Source organism: Colius striatus, chromosome 4, assembly GCF_028858725.1.
Source record: "Colius striatus isolate bColStr4 chromosome 4, bColStr4.1.hap1, whole genome shotgun sequence".
Taxonomy (NCBI): domain Eukaryota; kingdom Metazoa; phylum Chordata; class Aves; order Coliiformes; family Coliidae; genus Colius; species Colius striatus.
The window spans coordinates 42039559-42065501 of record NC_084762.1 but is presented as its reverse complement, the minus strand read 5'-3'; the positions used below and the strand labels follow the sequence as shown (position 1 = coordinate 42065501).

Sequence of the window (25943 nt, the reverse complement as noted above, 5' to 3'; positions counted from 1 at the left end):
TCATCCTCCTTCCTCACTTGGCCATCACCACACCTCCCAACCACACTTCCCTGTCTTCTAGGATAAGGAGATCATCAGTTAGTTTTCGAACAGCTGAATTCAACTAGTAAATCCTTAGCATACAGCAACAAGAAGCAGATGAGTAGACTAAAGCAATTGTACTCAGCTAACCAGAGAGAAAAAAAAAGTAGCACTGGGTTAAGCAAACCAACATGAAACTTTGACAGTCTGATTTAGCACCTTTGCATTTGACTACTGGTCTTGGTACTTGTAAGCAGAATCTTGCTACCCTAGTTTAAGAAAATCTTACCTTTAGGAGGAAATTTTGTATTGGTCTGAACTCTATACCAAGAAACCAGGAAAAAAAAAAAAAGGACAAGCTCTGTTCAGAAAAGTACTGATTTTATTGACTCAAACTGTATTTACACAGCACATTCATATGTTCAATATCTTACAGAACTCTGTAAAAAAATCTAATAAAACTGCAGGAGCCAAACTGAGTTTCAGACTTAAAGACATTGAACCATGAGTATGTTTTAAGATACTTAAGTGGGTGTCCAGTTTCACTGACAACTTACATGGCAGTTCTCTGTAAACAGACTTTTTAAAATCCAAATTAAATGTGGAGGGGAAAAGGGTCACATGAAAGAGCCGGTAGTTTTGCAAAGCTAGTACTTTGTAAGACCAGACTTTTAGCTAAGCATTCAACAATCCACCTTGTACAATTCTTTGTTTGGAACCAGGTCACATTCAGGTATACTTTAGATGAATAATCAGAAAACTTCAATTATCTTTTATGTTTGCATACATTTTTAAAAAGAGACTAGTGGCACAAAGTTTATGCATCAATCTGAACTGTTTCGAAGTTTGAGGCTCGGTTCTGGCATTCCACTGCAGTTCAAATCCAATGTATATTTCTTCATACATTTGTCAGTCGACAAATGAAAGATGGTCATCTTTTACCAGTGAACTGATGATATCACATATGCAAATTTGGAGCAGAATATCCTTATCGTAAGAGATCACTCTTCCACCCATCCCTAATACAGTTTGGTTGAATAAATATTTTTTTGTTGTTCTGAAGTACAAACCAAGTCAGTTTGTTTCTCTTCCAGAGTGCAAGTCAACATCACCCATGCTTCACAGTTAAAATGGCATCCCTCCTGTGATCTGCCTAGCAACCTGTTCATCTGTTGTCTCCTCTTTCTCTTTTTCACGTTCTTTGTTCCAGTCTTTAAGGCCTTCTGGTAGTGAAGTATCCTCATCCAAACTCCCTGTACCTTCAACAAATTCTTCATAAGTAGACTTTTCTGCAAATGGTCTTGGGCCAAGCAAGTCTAGCATATCGCTTTTATCAAGCACTTCCTTCTCCAGTAGTCTTAGGGCAACCTAGAACAGCCAGAAGTCACACGAGTAAAATACCTAATTTGACTGTCTTCTTTGGAAGAGTTTGTTATGGCAGTTTAGGACCAAATTCAGCACTGATTAATTTTGATAGAAAAACCAAGTTGCTCAGAGATCACTTAGTACACCATTATTATCCCATGAGAGAATTTAGGTAGCAAAAATACAATCTTTTTTTTAACGTGACTTTCAAGATTTGTTGAAGTGCCCTCCTCCCTAAGGGCCACCGTTGCTGTTACTGTTGCTTCAGAGAGGCAACTTTTTGCTGCTGCCAAAAAGTTGCTGATGGGAGACATTATAGATGAAAACAAGCATCATGGTAAAAAAACCACTTTTTATTTAACATTCAAAAGAAATTTAGAGAAAGGAGGTTATATGTATTTCCCTTCCTACAGAGCTTCTTTTAGCCTGTTTAATTGGAATCCTGGTACTTCATGTTTGGTTTTTTTTTCAAGTTTCGTACTTTTCTAGTATATCTACAAAAGCCTACTTTAGACTTCTGTTTTGATTATTTAAGTCTTGTGACAACACTCTCAAAATTACATCAAATAGTTTTTAAGCAAACTTCCTCATACACTTACACAGTCACTATTTTTAACCTATTCAATTCAATTTGGATTCTGGCTTACCAGCTGGAACTCGGCAGCTAAAAACACTGTACACTCACCTTCTCCACTTCTGCTTTCTTCTCAGTCAGAAGACTTAATGTCCTGTCGTAAGCGATGTTAATTAGCGACCGAACTTCTTCATCTATCAACCTGGCAGTTGCCTCACTGTAAGGTTTCTCTAATACCATGTCTCCTTGACGAGGGAGATCAAAGGAAATCTGCCCAACTTTTTCATTCATACCAAACTGAACAATCTGCAGGTAAAAAAAAAAGTCAAGAAAGAGACAGTAAGATTTTAGGGTATTTTGATGTAAAATACGGTAGGCAGAACTGAAAGGGGGAAGTCACTTCCCTGTAACCAAATTATTTCCTCTAAAACCAACCCTCCCCTGAAAACTCAAGTCTACCTAAGCTACAGTGCTTAGTTGACTTTTATTTTTAATTATTTAATTGAAGGACACAAATCCCACCATTTAAAGATAGTTACTCAATGATGCACATAATGCTTTACTGTTTAAATACTAAGATATTACAGAAAAATGCTTCAGCCTTCATTAACTCTTTTCCTGTACCAGAAATAACAGGTGGTTTTCCAATTCAAAAGGCTTCCGAAGTCTAAGATATTCCACCCACCTGTGTTGATAAGTTAACTTAAAAATTGAAGGAGAAGGCCTTGAAGATTTTGTCCTATCATATGCAAAAATCAAATGCTATACTTCATCCCAAGCCACTTCCCTACAAAGGTGAAAATTATTCTCATCTTGCTTGACTCCTTACTGAACATTGACTCCTCTGGTTGCCAAACACAGAGGTTTTAAGTTGCCCAGCTGAAGTAGAAGTATGTCCAAGCTGCTATTTATTTACTCACTTCATGGCTACTATCAATTTGACGGTTACCAAAAGGGCACTTTTCCGCTTGGTCTTGCAAAATCAATAGAGGTATGACAAAGAATACTAAAAATTCAAAGGGATGCATTAGAACTAAGCATCTTCACCTGCTTCCTTAAGAAAAGTTCTATATTTTTATTTAGGCCACTAGTTCTCTCTAGAGACAGTATGTCTTGTTAATGTGAACAAAAGTCTATACTTAAACATTTATTAATTTGAAATTGAAGAGTTGCTGAAGATCCTCTGAAATTAACATTCACAGGATTTCACTACACATTTACTTCCAGAACTGGGACAACAAGCAGCACACCAGAGAGCAGGTGTGGTTTGGGAGTGGGGAGTGAATGTTGTATAGGGGAAGAATGCAGGGAAACATCCTCTAAAATGTCTCTCGCTCACCTTGTGAATGGCTTATAAAAAGGCCACCTTTTGTGTTGATGCAGGAAATGGAATAACAAACTCATGTATATTACATTGCTAGGCTTCCATGAGTCATTATATTGATAAGAGTTCAAATCACTCATCTATGCTAGTTGACACGATACAAACACAAGCTGATGTCAACTTCAGCAGCCTTAACTGACGGCAAATAATGCTTAAATTCAACATTTTCTGGATTTAGTTACACATGGGAATCCAAATTTAGTCTTCAACCTAGGTAACTGCAAAAGGAGGATCAGGTGATAAAGTCTGTGCACTAAATGCCATTTTAAAACTACACAATTTCCACAGAGATTTGAATACAACTGTGGCGTGTATGTTCCTGTAAGCAGATGTAGGATTGTAATCACAGAACTATTACTATTGGGAAAGTCATTTAAGATCCTATTGCACAGAATCCTGTTTTAACACTATAATAAAATACTTATGGCATCAACATCATTATAAAACAACATTATAGTTTTTATTCATGTAGTATTTTTTTAAACTAGGCTTCTGAGGGACATATCTGATGAAACTACCATTTTAAAACAGTAGTGTTAGATAGTAGCCACAGAAGGCTATAAGAAAAAGTCTCACTTAAGCTCATACCTGAGCATATGCACTCTGGGTCACCTTCTTCAAGTCATCTTGGGCACCAGTTGTAATTCTTCCAAAGAAGATTTGCTCAGATACACGTCCTCCCAGAGTCATGCACATTCTGTCCAGCAGTTGTTCTTTGGTATAAAGATACTGTTCTTTGGGTAAATACTGAGCATAACCCAGTCCTTTACCACGTGGGATAATAGATACCTACAATAAAAATTAACAAAATGCTAAAACTAACAGTGTTAAAAAACCATAAAGCATCCTTTGGTTTCACTTTTTTTTTAATACAACAGCCTACACCATACTCAACCTTGATTTAATTCAGACATTATTTCCATTTACAGTTTTGCCCTCATTGTGATTTGTGCTTAAAAGCCCTGGCTAGCTCTAAACTGGGATAACAACTACTAGAATATCTGGGAAAGAAAGGTGAGACCACTGTCATATCTTTTCCAAAAACTGTATGCTATTTTTAAAATCTTTTAATGAAAATTATATTCTTTTAGAGCTATGTATTGGGCTTTAAGTATTCTGTAACAGACATAGTATTTCTGCATCTTTAGTATTCTGAATAGTCAGAGGAGTTTCCATGTTTACTAATATTCTTCCTTCCAGAAGTAAATTGTACGAGATGAATTTTAAGCCTGAAAGTCAAGCAAGATAAAGAACACAGCCAAGCAAAACTACGAATGTTAAAGCAAATGTGGGAGACTGGGGTGATTTCCCCTTTATCTTTGATTTGTCAAGCTGTGCATCCAAAAAGCAAATTAAAACTAAAAATCAGCCTTTAGACAATCAATTCCATAGTTATACTCCAGAAGAGGCATCTACCTACATAACCTAGCAAGACTAACTTAAATCACTGATCTGTGCCGAGAGCCTCAAAGAAAATGCAGCTATCAAGCTAGATAAGACTCATGGAAAAATTGTGTCCCTTTCACTTTCCAAGGACATTTATAGTAGACACCATGTAACAGCTAATTCAGAAAAAGTGAAGAAAAGTATGAGAAGTGAACCAAAAGAGTGCTCTAAAATTTGCACACTCTTTTTTTTGTGAGATTATGTATTTTAATATCCTCTCAACATGAACGGCAGCAGGCAGGGGGCTGTGAGAAAAGAAAAATATGCTGTCAATGCTAGTATTAAATTACCAATTCAAATTAGTTTTCTTTACCTTTAAGAGTGGGTCAGCATGTTCCAAAAACCATCCTGCAACTGCATGTCCTGCCTCATGGTATGCTACTGTCTTTTTCTCCTCTGGTTGTAGTACTTGAGTTTTCTTTTCCAAACCTTTATAAAATACATTTGATTAATAATTTCAGACATACATTTCTCCACGGAAATCCTTTATGGCCTTTAGAAAGATGGTCAGCAATACTTAGATGGTATGAATAAATCTATTGATTTTAAAAAAAAAAATCCCAAACCAAACACAAAACTTCTAAGTCTTAGAAATTTTTATCTTTGAAGTTTTTCTGTAACCTTATCCTTGAGTAGATTTTCTAATTTCAAAGTATAAAGTATTCGAACATATAAATAAAACATTTGAACTTCAAAAACCAAACAGCTTTCTTGACTATTCCAGGCTAACAGCAGTTAAAAGCACTGCTAAATCCAAACAGCTATTCTTGCTGTTTTGAAGATATTAGAAAAGTGTCCTGATGGAATTTCCCTCCTTACTCCTTTCTCCATCAGAGAAGTCAGCAGTATAGACAGGATACTCCTTTTCTAAATCTCAAGTGTGTTTGGGAGAAAAAAAAATTACAGCCTTGAAGAATAAGAGAAAGATTCCAAGCTTTGCTTTATAGACAGACATAAATGGTAAAAGGATATTGCCAGTCATATTAGAATTTTTGAAAAACAGTGGATGTGATTCACCTACCTCCAATAACTCTTTCAATTGCTTGCTCAAAATGCTTTTGGTTTATCACATCTGAGAGATGCCTTGCAGCAATTAAAGCAGCTTCATTACAAACATTAGCAATATCAGCACCTAAAAGCAGAGAAGGCCTAAATTACAAATCATTTTCGACAATACTCTCTCAAGTCTACCATAAAGATAATCTTATTGTCTTGAATTAGATTTCTACAGATTCTAATAAAGCTTGAAAATTAAAGGTAATGGTTTCTGAAATAGTTAATTACAAACAGCATAATCCTTTAAGAGATATTTAAGTGCACATACTCCAGTTACAAGCTTTTGGACTTTTCTCTTAAGTAGGCAGCTACCAAATGGAACCCATTACCAGTGAAGTACTTGTTTGATGCATTTTACCTTCCATGATTTTTTGTCTGCAACAAATATATACCAGTCTAAGTAGTCTATCAGAATAGATTTGCTACATATGGATCCAGTATAGCTCAGACCTTGATGTATCTCTGGAGGATATCCTTTCACATTACTGGTCTCAAGCCATCTACTTCTTGTTAACATTATTTTCAGTAATGCTATTGAGATAACTTACTTCAAATATCACTCCAAATGCCAGAAATGTTGACAATCAGACCTCAGAAAGCCATTTTTATAAAAACCTTGCAAACAGTGAAGAATTCAACTATGAGTCAACACAGATTTTAAATGGATTAAATTGCAAGCCAGTAATGAAAATTCTCACATCTGTTCCTAATTCAATTCAAGGTTACAGTACATTTTCCAAGCAGAACTTCTTACATCCAGAAACAGAAACTCCCACAGAACACGTGCACGAACTCCACAAAAGTCTGGTCTCCTCTAGTAGCATTCAAAGAATTCAACAAATTAAGTGGAAAAATATACATGGGTGATAACAATGAGAAGTCTCTAGGTTGCTTCTGCTGAAGACAGAAGAAACTGTCATTTGATATGTCACCCTTCTTGAGGCAGACAAAATTTAAGACCCTCAGAATTTTCCTACTTGCTCAAAAAGGAAAAGAGAATTTCATGCTGTACCAGTAAATAAAATAAAGTAATAGTGTCACCCAGAAGATCAGGTGCAAGATGCAGAAGTAGTAGGAAAATAAAATAACTAAAACCTACACAGTAAATGCAGAATAACAGAGGCAGTAGAGTCACTTACCAGAAAAACCAGGTGTTAGTGACGCGAGTTTTCTTGCTAGGTTATCTTTATTTAAGACGGTGTCTAATTTCAGAGGTCTAAGGTGAACTTTGAAAATAGATGCTCTTCCTTTTATATCTGGAGGTCCTTTAACATTAAAGAGTACGTTTTTACTTTTCACATATATATATTCTAGTTGCATGTGTGCAAGTAAGTTACATGTGTAAATAACTGCAGTGATTTCAGTGCTATTCTGCAAATGCAGAAGCACACAGCAGTGCAGATAAAACTTACCAATGTAAATCTGTCTATCAAAGCGTCCTGGCCTCATCAGAGCAGGGTCTAGAATATCTGGCCTGTTAGTACCTGCCAAAATCACTACATTTGTGGTTGTATTAAATCCTATTGAAGAAATGTAAGAGAGAGAAAATCTGTGTAAATACAGTTTCTATTAAAAAAAAAATGAACAAGAAAGCAGCAGACTGCCTGCTCTACAGGGCTATGGAACTGGCAATTTAAACAAATGGTCTCAGAGTTGAAAACTCTTCTATTAGAGTACTGTCCAGCTTTTCATAACAAGCCAAAAAATGGCCTCAGGCTCTGCTTTGTGAAGTACCCTCTCAAAATCCTGCTTTATCTTCAAAATGCAATCACAGAATAAGTGCTCAGGAAATTGCAGAACTGAGTTGTTTTGAGAGGGAGATTGTTTGTTTCTTTGTTGTTGTGGGGGGTATGGGGGGGATGTGGTTTTTTGGTTTTGGGGTTTTTTTTACGGACACACTGGTCTTATGCAGGTCACTATCCTTTTTTGGCCTATTTGACACTGATAGAGTTATCAGATGCAGAACAATGGTTCTTTTTTCAAAACAAATTTTATCAAAACATCAAGCTGCAGCAAAATCAGTCACCATTCCTCATTTTAGGAAGCAATGAAATACCTATTTTTAGGTTCGAATCCCAATTTTGGTTAACAGATGAGTTAACCAGTAAGTGTGACAGTTCTTCTCCTTATACATGCTATTATGATGTAGTATTATAATTTATTAAGCTAAATACTTACCATCCATTTCCACTAGCAGCTGATTCAGTGTGTTCTCTTGTTCACTTTGTCCTCCAAAGTTGCCTCTTCCTCTTTTCCTTCCTACTGCATCTATTTCATCAATGAAGAGGATGCATGGGGCATTTTTACGAGCAAGAGCAAACAAGTCTCTAACCTTTAATAGGAGAACAGAATATACATCAGATTGGTTTGTAATTGTTCAGAGTTGGATGGTGGGTAGGAGGGAAAGAGGTACATGAGTAACAGTATCACTGTAATTGGGTATGGTTGTTAATAAGTATTTCAAAGCCTCTAGCCAGGGGCAAGTTACGCAGTAGCTGCCACTCAGCATGAATCACTAATGTGGAGGCCCACTGGTTGATAAATCCTCTCTCAATCCACAAATTAAGAACATTATACAACTTAAAAGCCTTAAGAAGTAACTGCCTTTTCTGAATAACTGAAATGTATCTTCGACTTCAGCTCTAAAAGCCTCCAAACATCAGAGACCTAAAGCAAGATTTCTCTTTTAAGCTCTTCTTTAATGCACAATGTTATATGCAGAACTAGAATAGGCATGCTAATACACAGTAGTTCTTTATACCAAGGAAATAAAATCTCTTCAGTTTTACTGCAGTTCCAACAGGGTGATGTAACCCTTAGAGCAAACTTCCACGCACTTACCATTATACTCTAACAATATGTTGTTATAAGTTACTGTTCGCCACCCTGTCTCTCTCCATTCCATGGTCTAGAAAAATGGAATTTACCTCCAAATATTTATTTGGAAGCTAAATTAACTCCTAGGCATCTGAAAAAAGGGCTAAGACCTAAGCAAATAGTAGCTTTTTTTTTTTTTTTACTTTCAGGTAAGTAAAGATATTACCTATCAAATTCTATTGTAGTAGTTACAGCAAATGTGCTTGGCTTTATGATGCAACATTAACAGTGTTACTCTGCTTGCAAATACATCTGAAGGACCTCATTAAAACTAGTTCAGTGAGTTAACAGATCTATAACTGAGGAATCGATCTGGAGCAAACAGGAAATGAAAAATTACAGAAGAATTTTGACCTGAGTGAGAATTACAAATGACTCAGAGCTTTACTACTTTCTACATTAGAGGTGCAAATTATAGAAAGCTTCTCTAATGACAAATAATGTACAGCAGATGTGAAAAGCTGTGAATTTTGGACAGTAGGCTCTACTATAGAAAGTCACATTGATTTGTAAACAGAATTTGAATAAAGTACAATGAATAAAGCATGAAGCAACATGATGAACAAGGAAAAAGTGTCAGATGTTCAAAGTGAACTATCTTTTGGTTGGAAAGAGATAAAGATCCAGAAACAGATAACTATTTTTCAGAAGGCACAAAACTAAAAATTAACACAATGCATACAGACTTAAAGAAAAAAAAATAAAATCAAAGGAACGAAGGCTGTGCAATTGGTTTTAATTCTAACATATCCTAACTTACAAATAATCACTTTAGTATCATTAGCAACTGTCTTATTTACTAACTTCATAGGAAACTATCTACTCTCCTGTGCTGTTTTCTCCAGACATCAGAAATGATCATCTGTGCTGAAACCTCAATACATAGCCAAAGCAGCAACTGCTACATCACGATATCACTTGGTAGTAAAAGCTGATAATCATCTGCATAGATCAGCAAGGAAAAGTTATGTCACTTTGCTTTAGGGCATTTCAGGTATGTACTGACAGCTAATGACAATATGGCTTCTGAGTACCAACCTTATTTCAGGATATACTTTCCCAGAGGATATGGATCAGGTTACTGTTTCTCCATGAAGTTGCTTGTTACATGGTCCTTTGTTTATTTAAATCACCTGATCTCCAGAAATCAGTCATTAGCTCTATGACCCCTAGACTCCTGTTTCAACCAGAAGACCATTTGTGTGTCCAAGACAACTATTTATATCTAAGAAACTGACATTACAAAGAAAGCTATTCAAACAAACAGAGCAATTTAGAGAAGGGGAGATGTTCTCATAGCTGTAGTCATATAAACTACATATTTATGACCCAGCTAGTAAATTTACTTCAGAGTAGCGCTTGGAGAGTTCTATTTTGTTTTATTTATCTTCATTGTTCTATGAAGTTCCTCTAAAGAGATAAATCCTGAATGTCCTGAAGGTGTGCAACAAGATATCAAATGCATTAGTTTTTTTTCCTAAAAGTACATCTATGATTCTTATGTTCAGACAAGTATCTGGCATCACTTCTAAGTAACCTGTATATGCAAAAACCTCCATTATAATCAAACTGTTTCCCTCCAAAACTTGACAACCAATACTGAAACAAAATAGCAAGGCCACTGACTTACCCGAGCTGGACCCACACCAACAAACATCTCTAAGAACTCCGAGCCATTGACTGTGATAAATGGTACATTAGCTTCACCAGCTGTAGCTTTAGCTAGAAGTGTTTTCCCAGTACCTGGAGGACCTGTCAGAATTGCCCCCTGCGTGAGAAACAGGTATATATTCCTCATGAAGAAAACAAAATAGAAGCCTATGAAATATCTTACTTAAAAGATATATATGTTATGATGTGGATTTCACTGGCTCTTCTTCCACCACAGTCAAAATTGTGCAAGGAAACAAACCAAAGATTTGTTTCTTATTTAAACCAGCAGAAGGAAAAGAAAAAAAACCCAGATACAACACCGCCATGCTGTCTCAGATTTACAGGAACTGTGTTTTCTTTGACTGACACATTTACAACAAAAAGAAAAATAAAGAGGATGTCATCAGGTGGGCTCCTGTAACAGCACAGTCAAAGGGCAATGCTGTCACAATCACAGACAAGAATGATGGCACATATGCACTCTCTGGATCATTTCTGACCCATGTGAACAAATGGATTCCAGGAGGCAAATCTTCTGGCACCACACTTACATTGTTGGCACCTAATGCCTCCTTATTTTTTTTTTCCTGACTGTGAGAAGTAAGAAGCTGGACAGCATTGCTTATGCAAATATTCCCAGTATGATTTACAATATGGAGGACTGCCAAAAGAATGAAGTCTTTATCTGCTAAGTTATCATTCTCTTACCTTCGGAATTTTTGCTCCCAGATCCTCATATTGTTTGGGATTTTTCAGAAAGTTAACAAACTCCATTATCTCTAATTTGGCCTCCTCACAGCCAGCTACATCTTTGAACTTAACATCTATTTCATCCTTAAGGACTTTGGCTGTGGTTTCACCCACGCTGAAAAGTCCACCCATTCCACGCCCTGCTCGACCTAAGCCAGCAGGACCTCTTCTTAATGTGTAGAGTAAAGAACCAATGATCAGGATTGTAGGCAGCAGACTCAGGAGAAATGATCTGGTGGAAAAAAAAACCAAAACAGAAACCCACAAATATTAAAAAAATACACTACTGCATATAACATATAAAAATTCCATCACAAATGAACAAATTGAGAACTAATACTCTATTATCTTGTTAATGTTTACATTTTTTGCAGCTTGTTCACACTGGGAAATAAGCAAAATAAATTTGACAACATATTCTTTATTGACTTTTGTTTGTTTTTATACCAAGCACATCATCAAATGACATTGACTAGTGTGAGAGGAAAACTGCATTACCTAGTAAACAGAAGTAGCTTGTTTTCTCTGCCCTTCAAAGGTAAATTCACTGGACCAGTTATGTAAATGGTGATATTCCCAAAATAATTTGCATTATGTATGCTAAAACTCCAAGCAGAAATTTCTCTCTGAAATACATGCTCTTCTTCCCTTCAGTCTTCCTCCATTTTTACATTTTCTTCTTCTTTCAATATCTCTAGTTCCCTTCTGCAAGGCTGTAGGGGTTTTTTGGTTGGGTTATTTTTTTTGGTTGGTTTGTTTTGGTTTTTCTGTCTATTTGGGTTTTTTAATTACTCATTGCCCATTATTCTTCACTGCCTGTCCTCCAACTTTCTAGCACAGCTCTGTATAAGATAAAATCCTAATATGTTCTCATTATCATAATATCTGAGCACTGCACAGTTTTTTCTGTGGCAAGGCCTTTGAGAAATAGCTCACAAAAGGTTCTGTTAACATTCATCAAAGACCAAATGCTGAAAAGCAGCACTGCCATAAACGAGCATGGGATATCCTGGCTTTACTGATATCCTGAATTGCTGGGATAAAGAGGAAAAGAACAGTTTTTTCCCTATCCTACAGCATTCAGCAGATTCTGATCTGTCAGGGAACAGCAGTATTGTAATCATGTAGTTGCTGCTCTCTCCTGTTTCCTGTGGCATTTCCGGGGCAAAGCAAGAAGTTACAGGCAATGTATTCTATGAAGGAAACCAAGGAGGAACGGGCCACAGAGACCTCAGAAAGAGCACCAAGTAAGACATTTTTTCAAGGCAGAGGATGACATGGGAACTGACACACTTTTCCCAGTCTACTGTGAGAAGCCTCAGGCTGACTTGCAGCCTCTTCACAGAAGCACAGCCTTGCCCTGTCTACCCATTTTTTTCCCAGATTTGTTTAAGGGCTCAACAGGTTTATTTATGATCCATCCTTAAGAACATGCCCCACTAGACAGAAACACATCCATAAGACAGAGGTTACAAAAAAACAGGAAAAAGAAAACCTCTATCTGAAGTCTCATTATGGTCCAGAGTTAAGGCTACCATTTTTTCTGTTGTCACCAAGACAAATAGGCAGCTGCAGCTTGGCAAAAAACATTGCAGAAATAAACCTGACTTACTCCTCCATCCCCAGAAACTGGAACACATCACAGTACCAAGAACACAAGAGAGGCAGGAAATGCACCTTTGTCTTTAGCGATATGAGCTATTACACTTGTTTCTCAATTTCTTGAAGGTACAAAAGCCCCTATTTCAGAGACATCTGCAGAAGTCACTTTCAAAATGCTGACTTGGATCAAAATGAAATTAGTTCTGGGGGTACAAGGTTGCATCTGTCTTCTAAGACATTCAGAAATTCACATCAGAGAAGCACTTCTAGTCTCTTCTGAAGTCAAGGTCAATAAAACTCAGCTAAGACTAACACAAAGAACACAAATCTAGTATAGGAGCCATTGTGCCCTACCAGGGATGCAACACCACCATAAATTCAATGTCAGGACTATTTTTCTTATCCAATTTAGTTTAAAAGCATGATGCATCTTCCAGCTCCTGCTAACAGGCAGGACAGCGGGATTTCCTTAATCATCAGTTCCTTGCATTTTTGCAAGGCCACAGAATTTGACTTCTGCCGAATTTCTGGGCAGAAAGTGGTGTCTCTTACATCTCAGTTAATATACTGTAGTTCCAAGTCCTATTTTGTCTATTCAAAAATTTGCATGAATGCTGCCTCTGGAGCTCTAGAGACCACCTCCTCTAACAGTTAAGGTTCAAAAAGAAGCCCAAGATGACTGCTGTTCTAGGATGCATAAGGTGCACATCTCACAGCTCTACTTTTCTACTGTAAACACAAGCAGTTTTTTATCAAGAGATCTTTTTTAAAAGCAATTTCTTACCCATCACTCTCTGTTGAATAGACTACAGGCAATCTGTTCTCCACTTCTATTCCCAGGTCCTGCTGCACGGTTTCCAGATTCCGTTCAAAAGTGTCCACACTACCAATATTAAACCAGACGTACTGCTATAAAAAAAAAGCAGAGAACATCACAAAGTGCCCTATCTTATTTCGACTTCATTACAAGTCAACTTCTAACACATACACGAGTAATTCTCAAAACAGATTTGGTCAGAGTTTAATGTGTCTTTTAAAGCGTGTAACTGATGCAAGATGCATATAATAAATCTAAGGCCTACCAACCTGAATCCATTGTATCTGTCACTGCTTCTACAGAGATCATCCACCCAGTGTATTTGGTGCACTTTACTTAGCCTGAAATCCTGACATTGTCTCCAGGAACAAATGGAAGGGGAGTAGGTAAACAGATCTTTAGAAGCGAGCTATGCAGTCAGAATAATACAGAACACTGACCCAGCAAACAGCAGCCATTACTGTGTCACCTGAAGGTCTTAGCCTTTCTGATGAACAATGGTAATTCTCTACTTTTGGAGTCCATATTAGCTTTAAAGTTAGCTGTCTTCACAGAAGACAGTATGAATTTATATACCCAAAAAAAAATGCAAACGTTACTTTCAAACAGGGTTGAGATTCAGGGGTTTTGAGAAAAATCTTCCCTTTTGCACCATGACCTGCCCAACTTGCCCCTACTTACCCTCATACTGAAAAAGAAAAAAAGCCCAGAGTTGTCCTAAGTATCAAACGATTGAGAAATTAAGGCAACTGGTGGTATCTGGGCTAAAGAGTAGGTGTATAAATAAGTCACACTGAAACCCACTGATGAAATAATTGCTGTAGATTCCACTTTCACCCAGAGGGACTTGCAGACCTTGTTTCAGAAAGTCAGTTAAAAAAACATTACCACCAAGGAAGAGGTAACTCAACAAAGCTTCTGTTTGTCAAGTAACTGGCTAAAAGCAGTCTGGAATAGAAAAGATCCAAGAGTATGTATGGTTAAGTATGGAGTTTTCTTGAGCAGATGGAAAACAGCCATTAAAAATACAGAACCTTCAGCAATTTATCACTCTTCCTGTTTGTATTAGGAGCATGGTGCTGTTAAGGAACTACCTGCCATACATTTAAGACCTCTGTAGCAAAACAATCAATATAGTAAAGTAAAAAACACACAATGTAGAGTAATGTAACAGTAAGGCAGAACAAAATGTTTTAGATTAAGATATTATTAATGCTCCAGACCAAGTTTTCCTCATCGAACTTTACCTAAAGGGATTGCTTTGCCATTTCTAATGTCTCATGTATATGTATTAAAAATGTTTACCCATTCATGAGGAGACTTTCCTGAAACAAAGATCACTCTAACAAAGCGCTTGTTCACCACTTCAAGTCTGTCCACCTATAGGAGGAAAGAATAAACCCTCTGTTATAATGTATAGCCACTGGACTCCCATCACAGCTAAGAGCTACATGTACCAAGGAGGAACCTGTTCTGTTTTTTGCTTAGGAGAATAAAATTCATGTTGTAGACCAGGATGGTTCTACAATCTACAGTTTGCCATTAGGAATGGCATGAAGGATTGTGTATATAGTCAGTAAGAGAGGAACACTGGCACATTCCAATTTAGATCGAAAAGATGACCTCATACCCCTTTTCAAGAAAAGAAAAACTCATGCACACCTCAGTTAAAATCACAGGTACAGTGTATAGTTCAACAGTACTTAACTATGTCAGTGGTGAAACACTAAAAGCAATAGACCACAGGACTCCCAACTCTTGTAGTAGCTTACACACCAAACCAAATCAAATTAAACAGAACGAAGGAAAACTTAACTTTGCTCTTGGAATTGCTTTCCAGCAGACAATATGATAAGACTTCCTGTGCTACTATATTAAACACAATAACATCAATTAGATATCACAGAATTTAGTCAAGGTCACAGCATACAAACTAAAATCATTAATTCAGCTGCATGCTTGCAGATATATCCTATGAAGCTTTATTTTTTTATAGAAGTCTCAAATGGTTAATTTCTTGAATTTGACAGAATCTCTTCAGAAGGCAACTAAAATTTCTTTTCATTTTTTTCTTCCTCTTTCCATAAGATAACCAGTTTAGCATCTTTAAAGAACTTGAAACCAGCAATGGTTCTACAAGTTGGGCCTGAATTATTCACAGGCTAGTAAGGCTGTTTCCCTGGACTCACTACATGTGGCCATTTCTGGCAGAATCGAAGCAAAACACGAGCTGAGAAGCTACTGTAGATTTAGCCTAACTTCATGCAAAACTACCTGAACACCTTCGTTTTGAAAAGCACATAATCCCCCTTGTGTTGATGTCTTCTGTCCATTAACTGACCCTCACTATGGCAGCAGCAGTGTTCAATAGCTACATATTTAGTTAACCTCACTATCCAAACTATATCTTACAAAGGCCCAAGAGACTTCGTTTTGTGCAACAATCCACTTTCATAATGTTTTTTCTGCAACAAGAGTTCAGGCTTCACTCACTATAACATCAAAACTAACCTTTTTGCCAAGCTAGTGTCTTACTGCTTCATGATAAATATAATCTGTAAGGTTTTTTCACAGGATGTACATGTAACCATCAGGTAAGAACAGGCCCGTAAGACACAGTCTAGGCATTAGGGAAGAAGTACACTGGGTAGCTCTGCATAGATCAATATGCCAAAGGTAGGAAGCAGTTTGTTAGCACTCTACCAAAGTGATGGAGGGGTAGGAAGCATGCTGTTAACACAAATCCCAAGTATGAAACCCAAAGGAGGAAGTAAGCCAATGTTCTCCTAACCTGCAGGCAAAGCTACAAACAGGAAGGTTACAGAGCCAAGAACTAGTGGCTCCTGAAGTGGACAAGGCCTGTGTAAGACACTTGAGCTCCTCAACTTCAGGGCATCACCAACCTATTACTCCAAGTGTGTAAAGCTGCCAAGTTCTGAAGAGAGATGGGACACTGATGATAAAAATGATTGCTCCAGTAGTGGCTCCCGGTAAGAGGGGAAGAAGAAAGAGAGGAGAACAGAAATAAAGGAGGCTATTTTACAACATAGACATGGCAATTTACTGTCCTCAGAAGGGCTTCTTTGATTCCTCACCTCCAATTTTCTGTTTACATTGTTGCTCCTCATATCCTCACAGGACTTTAGGCATGAAACAAGCAGGGCATTTCAGGTGGGTGGGCTCATGAAAGTGTTTAAGGTTAGAAGTAAGTTTCTCTGAGGGCAGCTCACATGCCTGCTTAAGCCATTAGACCAGTTTATCTGTACTCTGTATGCCGAGAGGCTGTGGATGCACAGCCTCTTCAAACTAACATCAACATGAACTGGCCAACCAAAAAGTTCTGTCCTGAGCTGCTCACTCCTTCTCCTCTCTTGAACTGACACAAATCTTCATACAGTCATCCAGAAGATCAGATCAAGGAACCGACTAAGATGAAAGCTGAACTAGGTACTATTGAGCCAGTTCTCAGTCCACAGATCCATGAATACACGTATAAGCAGAGAGGCAGAAATGAGCATCTTCAGCACACTGATTTTCCATTTCCCTCACTACTCACCACTCCTTTAGAAAGGTAGTTATTGACAAAGTCTTTCCAGGTGATTTCTCTCCCTGGGACCCTGAAGAAGAAGTAATATACAACCATTGTCCAGAAAAAGGAACTTCCAACTACATACATCCGAAACTCCCTGACATCCCATGGAATGTCACCCTACAAATGGAGAAAAAAAGGGTTTAGAGTCTGCAATACAGTAAGAGCAAAACAAACAGGTTCTAGTATCTATTTGGGGCTTCTACTCCTTGCCTCCAAAGCTAATCACAGAGAACGTCAAATAAAGCTGGTTTTTGCTGTAGGAATACATTTCAGTATCTTCTGAGGAATTACAACATTAGTAGAAAATCTTACTATGTGTTTTAAAAGTAATAATTGAACAGTTTTAATCTCTAAACTATCAAAAAAGGGGTTTCCATCATTATATGACTGTTCTCTTTCCATTCTACAGGAATTTTCCCTGCCTTTCAGGACTACCTGCAAGACCTACAAACATAAATGAAAAGAAAACCCCGCAAAAACCAACAGGAAAAATCTAGGAATGAGGAACCAGTAAGTACTGGTTTTTACTTACATTCAGTAAGTAAAATCAGAAAAATATTCCTTATATTCTTGTACTGTCAGATGCTGTCATCCTTGTGCTACAGCTAATGACAATAAATGTAAATTTTGAGAAGAAACCATTAAAGTGAGAACAGCTAACAGTAAAACTACACTTAAACCATGGTAAACTACTTTTAACTAGCACTGTTAGCACTGGTCAGCAAGTTCAGAGCTAAATGCCTCTGAAGGTATATACAAAATGTGCTTCTATGAAAGGCAGTAAGTGGGGAGCCACCTAGAGCCAGTTACTATGAAATACTACGCACAGGAGGCTTAAGGAAGATTTAAGCAATCAGAATTTAGCCCTAAAAACCAAAAACCACGTAAGATTATTTCATGGTGACAAGACAGTACCATAAAGATATTTTAAAGTCAAGACCTTCTGTAATCTGGTCCACCAGTTAGTTTCTTCTTTCTTGCCACCCTTTTTTCCACCGCTGCTACCTCCTCCACTACTAGCCCCGCTAGGCTGTCGGGCACTAGCTTGCTTTGCTTCTAACAAAGATAAAACACAACAGAAAAAAAGGTACATCTTTACATCTTACACCAACTTCACATTATTTTTTATTAGTTTTCAAATTTAAGAATTGTTCTGAGTGCAATGCCACACTAATTAGAGAATGCAAGAAACTGCATTTTCCACAGAAAGCCAGATATACTGTCCATTAACTGGCAGGGACACATCTAACTCATACAGTTAGGACCAGAAAAGAGGTCTACTAATTGTACAGCTGATGACATTTGGGCACCAAGAACTGAAGAATACCAGATGTAACACAAACCTGTTATGGAGACTGCATGAAACTTATTTCTACTGCACTAAACCAAGACATGTGCAAGATTATTCTAAGCATTTTTATGAGGGTTGGGGGGTGGGGATTGGTGGGCTTTTGCATTGGGTTTGAGAAGGGTGCAGGTGGGGTTTTTTTTTGGTTTTATTAACCCCCTTCCCCAAGGTCCAAGTAACACCTTCTCCCACTATTCACGTCTCCAGTCATACTAGCGTCCTTTAAAGCTCAGGTTCATCAGTACTACAGGCAAGCATCCTTTTTAATATCCTAGAGACAAGCACAGCACAGTAACACTTAACTACAGCTGAAGAGTTCATCTTAGTCATTCCTCTATCCATCCAAGTCACAAGGTGACAGTGTGGCATAACATAATGTCGTATGTCAACACACTCCAGGGGGTGAGACGGAGCATTACACAAACACAGGCTCCTTCCAACCCCAGCTATTTCAGGGACTTAGCAGGTTGGGTATGTAGGCACAACACCAGGTTTTATGATTCCAGGCCTAGTGGAAAGAAAACTGCTGCTCCTATTGCTGCTCACAGGGTTGCTGCCTCTCCCTCTGCTTCAAAGATGTGTTACATAGATTTCTGAAGCAAGACTGGCTGTTATTGCTAGTAATTTCCAGATTCACCCTCTCTTTGTAAAGATAAAGCTCCTTCTAGCACTGCCCCTGCTAATTCCTCTGCCAAGCAGCAGCCTACATGGTTGGTTCTGGCTAAAAAGCTGTTTCTGGATCCTCACCCAAAACGACAACTCTGGTTGTTCCTTGCAAAAAAATGGGTATCTTAGCTTACTCTAGGAAAAGCAGAGAACTATACACACAGAGAACCTCTCAATGCATGACAAATGTTAACTAACGGGACACAGTAAAACAAGAACTTAAGGACAGCATTTCAAGAGAAGCATAAGAAAAAAATACATGTTATTCCAGAAGGTACACATGATATGAAACATGATATGAAACCCATTTAATAAGAATACAACAGTTTGCGCTTTCAAACTAATCTGGTACAGAAACACCCTCCATGAAAAACAAACAAAACTACACAAAACCCAAGCTCAAAATCTTATGCTAAACTCTAGTCTGATTAATATATTTCCACAAAAAGAATCAAAATCAAGAAGTTTTTTGTACCTTTTGTTTCTCCAGCTGTACCTTTAGTTCCATTAGCTTTCTTCCCATTGGGAAAATATTTTTCAAATCCTATTAAGAAACAGTTAAAGAGATCACAATTGGGTTTTAATTTATAATTCTGTCATTACACTTCAGTACTCACAAGCTGAACATACACAAAAGCAAAGAAGATAACAACATATAGACTGCAAAGACAATTCTGTTCTTGTCTTTTGTTGAAGAGCTCTACTAGGCTCCCATAAATGGATCTACTACTGATTAATAAGAAAATATCACATGTATTCAATAACCTGAAGAAAAGTCATCCTTTAAACCAGACAGATGAGCTTAGTTCAACAAAAAAGTGCATAGTGTGAAGCTGAGCAAATTTCCCTCATTGTTTCATAGCTCCTAAAAATCCAGGAAGGACAACCCAGGAAACTACTGGCCTGTCAGCTGTTTAGTCTGGAGGAGACTGAGGGGAGATCGTACTAACATTTATAAATATCTAAAGGGAGGGTGTCAGGAGGTTGGGACATCCCTTTTTTCTATAGTAGCTAGCAACAAGACAAGGGGTAATGGGATGAAGCTGGAACACAAAAAGTTCCACTTAAATATAAGAAAAAACTATTTCACTGTGAGGGTGACGGAGCCCTGGCACAGGCTGCCCAGAGGGGTTGTGGAGTCTCCTTCCTTGGAGGTCTTCAAGACCTGCCTCGACATGTTCCTATGTGATCTGATCTAGGTGAACCTGCTTCTGAAGGGGGGTTGGACTAGATGATCTCTAAAGGTCCCTTCCAACCCTACCATTCTATGAATTCTATGATTAATGGCTGGTTAATACACAAACTCACTTCCCCACAGACAATAAACCTAAATGGTACACAAGCGCAGTTCTCAGCACAGAATGCAGTCTGCTTCACTTCACTGATCACCTTTGGGAGGTTGAGAGAAAAGTCTTCTGCAAGCAGCAATTACACTCGCCAAGATAGTACTTCTGTCAGTAGTTACTCCAGGGGAAACTTTTTCACGGAGCTGAAAGATGAAAAAGAAATACAAAGCATTGAGAAGGTGCCACAAAAATATTCAAACTCTCTAGTAGTCTTGAACTGCAATAAGTCAGACAATACCTTACAACAGGAACATTACAACAGGCTTCATTGTAAGTACTGTGGACCAGAGTGTAAGAAAACAATGGAAAAGGAAAAATCAGTAAATTGGGTAATTTCTACAGCAAGGAATTTTTTATTCTATTTGTCAAAAGCAGAGCTTCATCTTACACACAAACAGAACATTCTTTATTAAAAGAGGAAAATCAAACAGGAAACATCACAAGCTATGAACATGAAATACCTACACATTGACCCTACAGGAAATATAATACCAGCTGAATGACAATCAAATGCAAGCATGTGCCTGTACAAGCGTGATCCACACAGTACTGAATTATGTTTTGTTGAAGAACTCCAACTTTTCCCTAGCAGTTAAGAACCTCTACCTTATGAATATGAAAAATTTGTTTGAATCCAAAAAGAAGGGATATGGCAGACAATGCTTATGTCCAGCTAAGAAATCAATGCAGAGGAGGAATGCCAGTTCAAAAAACAGACCTAAATTACTACATAGGTAAAGATCCAATTATAAAAACACAACAAACCCAAGTCTATCACATCTTGTTCTAAGGCTGTTTACTGTTATTTGCCATTTAAGTGCAGTGGAAGAAATCCAAATATTTATAATTTAAGAAAACGTTTGGTATTATAACTGAATACTTAAAACCAGAATAAATTGCTATTTTATTACACATAATTCCCCTTGTTCTTGAAAATGACATATTCTAGCTAAAATACCAACTTATCCCCTTCCTAAGCTTTCAATGCACATCTAAGAAAAAAACCATTCATATCAAGATTCTCTCACAGGATGACTTTCTTTTTGCTTCCATTTTCTTCTACTCCACAGAGGCTCTCAGCCTCCTTCTGCATTTGTTTTCCTTGGTTGGTTGGTTGGTTTTGTGGTGTTTTGTTTTTTTGGGTTTTTCTCTTTACCTCAAGAGACAAATTATAAACAAAAAACCCCAACAAAGCCAACCCCGAATCGGAAAATAACAGGTCCTGGAAACATGACTCAAGATATCCATGCAAAACAGCGAATATCCATCTAGGAATAACATCTCTAGGACTACGTCTGAGAGGGAAAGCTTAATACTAGCATCTCCACAGCAATTTTGTTACAGTCAAGCTACAATGTTGTAGACCAAATCAATTTTGCACATTAAACAAACTTGGATGATACCAGATTACATGCTAAGACATGTGGACATATCAACTGAATTCTAACTCTCCTGAAGCCTTGTGTCTGGGAGCTTTGCCCTTCACCAATTATATCCCTCCACCAATTATTAAGTGATGAAACACATAAGGCTTATTCTGAGCAGCCATCTAGTTCCACCTGCTGGAATGAAGAGAAACACCAAAATGCTGCTTGCTTTTGCTGTTGACTGAGCTAAGAATTCATAGGTGCTCGGTCCAGTCATCATTTTGTGCCACTGCATGTCTTAGAACAGAAAATCCAAGAGGATATTTTGCTGACTGTGAAAAGCATGTGCAGTGCAGATAGTCTGGAGAGCAACTAATCTCAAGAATGGCTACTTAGTCCAATACACCATGGCCTCCAGCATGAGAAATTCTATCTGTGCTCCTAGAAGCAGATTTAGAAGTGGGATGTATCTGTGTGGGCAATAAAATAAAATAAAATAGGCTTGCCTCAGACCAACCCATCTGGAGTTCAAATAAAAAAAAGGTGGTGAATGTTGCACCAATGGATGAAACTCAACACAATATCACTGCTCCCCTACAACATTAAAAAACTTACAAGTTACTTTCTGAAGCTCAGATTACTACTTATTTGCAAAGAGACAGGAATATTCAGAAACCTTTACTCCAACTAAAATAAAGCAACTGCTCGCATTTAAAAGAAAAATTTAAGTAAGTCAAATCCAATTGCCCAGCTCAGCTAGACTAGGATGGATTTATTACAGAATTAAGTTATAATTTAATCAGGTTTGGGAGTGGGGCAGCAGCGGAGGGTGAGAAGGAGGGAGCAAAGGAGGGAGTGAAGGGTAAACAGAACAGACAAAGCTTTGTGGCAGACCTCAGTAAAGGAACTGCTTTGTTGCTGGATTGGCTCTACAGATTGAAAATTCCACAGATAAATGCAAAGTCACTTGTCAAGTTAATATGCAGAGAGCTGAGGGTTTTAAAGTTGCTTCGTGAGAAAAGGGAACAACTGACTTCATGGCACACTCGGTAAATCACCTGATTGAGCCTGGGAGGCTGCTTTTATGCTCCTGACAGATCTAGGCAAGCCCATGTTCTGAAACATGCAGTTTACTTTCACCACAGCGTTCCGCAAATTCCAAAAATTCACCACAAATTTCAAAGAATATCTCCCACAATACACTGGTAAAGCTCCTTGGGTTTGGGTTTTTTTGACCCTGTAAATCATCAGCATGAAAACTGATCCCTATCCCTGGGCTGGCTGGCGATGGGAAAGGCACTGCAAGCGTAGCTGATACAAGCACATCCACTGCCTAAGCAGAGGGAAAGCAAACAAGGCACATTTTGACTGGATGCTGGTTTGGTCTATCCACCAGGAAACTCTACCCAGCCTCTCTCAGTCACAGATGAAAGAACTGTCACAGTATACAAAGCAAAAAAAAAAAAATCTATTTTTTTTTCAGCCAAACCTTGTGACATCTTCCTAAAAATGAAGACTTTAAAAAATAGTCCAAGATAAGCAAAGTATAAAAAGGTCAATTTTACAGTTAAAATAACCCAGAAAATGTTACTACTACAGAGTGTAACATAAACCCAAGATCTGCAACACCAAAGAAGTGCCTTCCCCTCAATTCCAATATTAAATAAAATAGGTAATTTAAAATAAGAACTACAGACCACAAAAACTTCCTAACCATAATCCTTTTTTTTAAAAAAAAGAGGCAACACAAAAAAAAGGGACAAATAATCCACTTGCTTAGCTACACACACAAAAGAGCAAGCATCAATTAACTCTAGAAAGTTACAGGTTTACAGCTTTATCCATACACAAATTCCAAATCAAATACAATAAAATGAAGCCAAAACTCTCACTTATCTAACAGTCACCAAAATATTACAGGAGAGCATGTTGGGTTGGTGAGAGAGAAAGCTGCTAAAGAAATCTAACTAAGTTACTTACTTTTTTTTTTTTTTTAAAATAGATGAACAAACAGTAGTGGCTTTTATGAAAACAAAGTTCCTTGTTTTGCAACCTACAAAGTTCCCTTTGTAGATTCTATGTTCCATTCCAAATAAGAACTCACTAAATTCTATTGCAAGAAATGAGACCCCTGACAGATTAGCAGTACTGCTGTTTTATTTATTGTTGTGATTATGTTCAGCTCTGACCAAACATGAATTCAACATTAAAACCAAAATACATATTTATACTTAGAAGTAAGTTCCTAACATTCTTATGTGTATTTACCACAATTATCACTATCCTGTGATAACCCTACAGAGGTGGAATTTTGCTCTTCCACACACTCCAGAAAAATGAAGTAACTTGCCCAAGATGCCACTGAAAGATGCGGGAATTCGGCGTCTCCCTTTTCCCAAGCAGTAGCATAGGCCTGTCATTCCTCATATGTTAGGTCTGACAAGGGTAATAATAGCTGACAGTCTAAGTCATTTTGCTACAATGAACACCCAGCCACGATGATTTATCAGTTACTACTAGAATAACAGGTTCAAATCCACACCGCTACCGCGCCGTGCAACCACACAATGCAAATAATCGACCACTTGCCTCCTCTTGTTCAGCACAGTTATGCTCACTGACAACCCACACCCCCAAACAAATCGCTCGGAACACAGCACAGACGGGTTGGGCAGGCAGCCACGAACCCACCTCCCGCTTGTAAAGGCATCACCCTGTAAAGGCAGCGGATGTACTTTGGAGTTAGGTGGCACACAACACCTGAGAACCCGCTGGGTACCCGGCAGTACCGGCTGGGAGCAGCAGCAGGAGCCGCCCCCGCCCTCGGGTGCTGCCTCACGCTCCGCCAGGAAAGGTTCTCCTTCAGCCGCTCCTGTGCGCCGCGCTCACGCCCATCCACCGGGCCCCGCTGCCGCCGCACGGAAGGGCAGGCACCGAGCAGGCGGCCGCCTCCGACGGAGGGGAAGGCCGCGACGAGCAGAGCAGAACCCCCGGCTCCGGGCAGCGGGACACCTGCCTACGGCCCGGGGTCCCGGGCAGCGGCGGGGCGAACCGCGCGTCACCACGGCAACCGAGACCCTCCCTCATCCCCCTCCCCCCAAGCTTACGGCCAACGGGCAAGGGAGCGGCCGGCCAGGCCCAGGCCCTGCCCCTCACCTGCGCCAGGCAGGGCCTCGCCCCCAGCAGGCCCCTCCCGCAGAGCAGCTGCTGCAGGAGGACCCCGGGGAGCCCTCTGTGCCGGCAGCTGCTCCGCGTCAGCAGCAGATACCGGTGCGCCATGGCCCAAGTGGCCGCCTCGGCCCACCGCTCCGCTCCGCGCCGTGATCGCTGCTGCAGCCCCGCCTCCGCGGCGTCTGACCTCACTGCGCTGCCGCGTGCATTTCCTCCGCGTCCCGAGGACCCCTTCCAGCCCCGCCCCCTCCTGCAGCCCGTGCCCGGCAGCGGCCCGCTGTATTTGCTGAGTCAAGGCGGCCGGGCGGGCGGCACCGCGCCGCGGGTTGCGAGGCTGCCGGAAAGTCTCGGCGCCTCGGCCCTCCTCCACGCCGCCGCGCAAGGGGACCGGTCTCCGTCGGCAGCGTTGCCGAGTAAGACGTGGGGCTCGTGTGACCTGCGGTCGCGTCCAATAAAGCCTCGTGGGGAATAAGAAAACTCGTCTCTTTGTCGTTTTCCCCTCGCGTAATGCATTACGGAGGCGCCCCCCGCGAAATCCCTTTGTGCAGAGGCCCGGGCTTGGCGTCACCGTTTCGCTCCGAGGCCGCCCACGCGCTACACCCGGCCGCACGTCATCACGCGCACCACGATTCAAAGCGAAATTCGCTCGTAAGCCCTGCGTGTGTTAAAAGCCGGCTGAGCAACGAGTTTCGGGTCACACCGAGCTCCGTTCTCAGGCTGTAACGGACACCAAGCAGCCCATCGCGGTCCCGCAGGCGCCGGGCCAGACCCGCGCGGGACGCGCCGGGCACCGGTGCCGAGGAACAGCTCGCCGGAGCCGCCTCCGCTGAGGCGCGGGTGGGGCGCTGCCGGCGGCGGGCGGGGCAGCGCGGTGACGGGCGCGCGTGACGCAGGAGCCGGCCGGGCAC

The 25943-nt window shown here is 39.6% G+C and overlaps 1 protein-coding gene across 3 annotated transcripts; it reads right to left on the bottom strand.

Annotated features, from left to right (window-relative positions):
• Positions 1-385: 385 nt before the first annotated feature.
• Positions 386-25858, bottom strand: AFG3L2 (AFG3 like matrix AAA peptidase subunit 2). Of its 3 annotated transcripts, none has more exons than XM_061996112.1 (17): positions 25021-25858; positions 20541-20640; positions 19627-19695; positions 18078-18193; positions 17102-17254; positions 14851-14925; positions 13513-13634; positions 11085-11358; positions 10354-10491; positions 8025-8178; positions 7259-7366; positions 6986-7111; positions 5812-5922; positions 5104-5219; positions 3933-4133; positions 2072-2266; positions 386-1389 (listed from the first exon to the last, which is right to left on the bottom strand). In XM_061996112.1, exons 1-17 carry the CDS (start codon positions 25141-25143, stop codon positions 1147-1149), a joined length of 2424 nt encoding a protein of 807 aa, XP_061852096.1. In that variant the 5' UTR covers positions 25144-25858; the 3' UTR covers positions 386-1146. The 3 variants fall into 3 exon arrangements, with proteins under 3 accessions (XP_061852096.1, XP_061852095.1, XP_061852097.1); XM_061996111.1 differs by having other exon boundaries at positions 13513-13637; positions 25021-25857; XM_061996113.1 differs by lacking the exon at positions 14851-14925 and having other exon boundaries at positions 13513-13637.
• Positions 25859-25943: the final 85 nt, after the last annotated feature.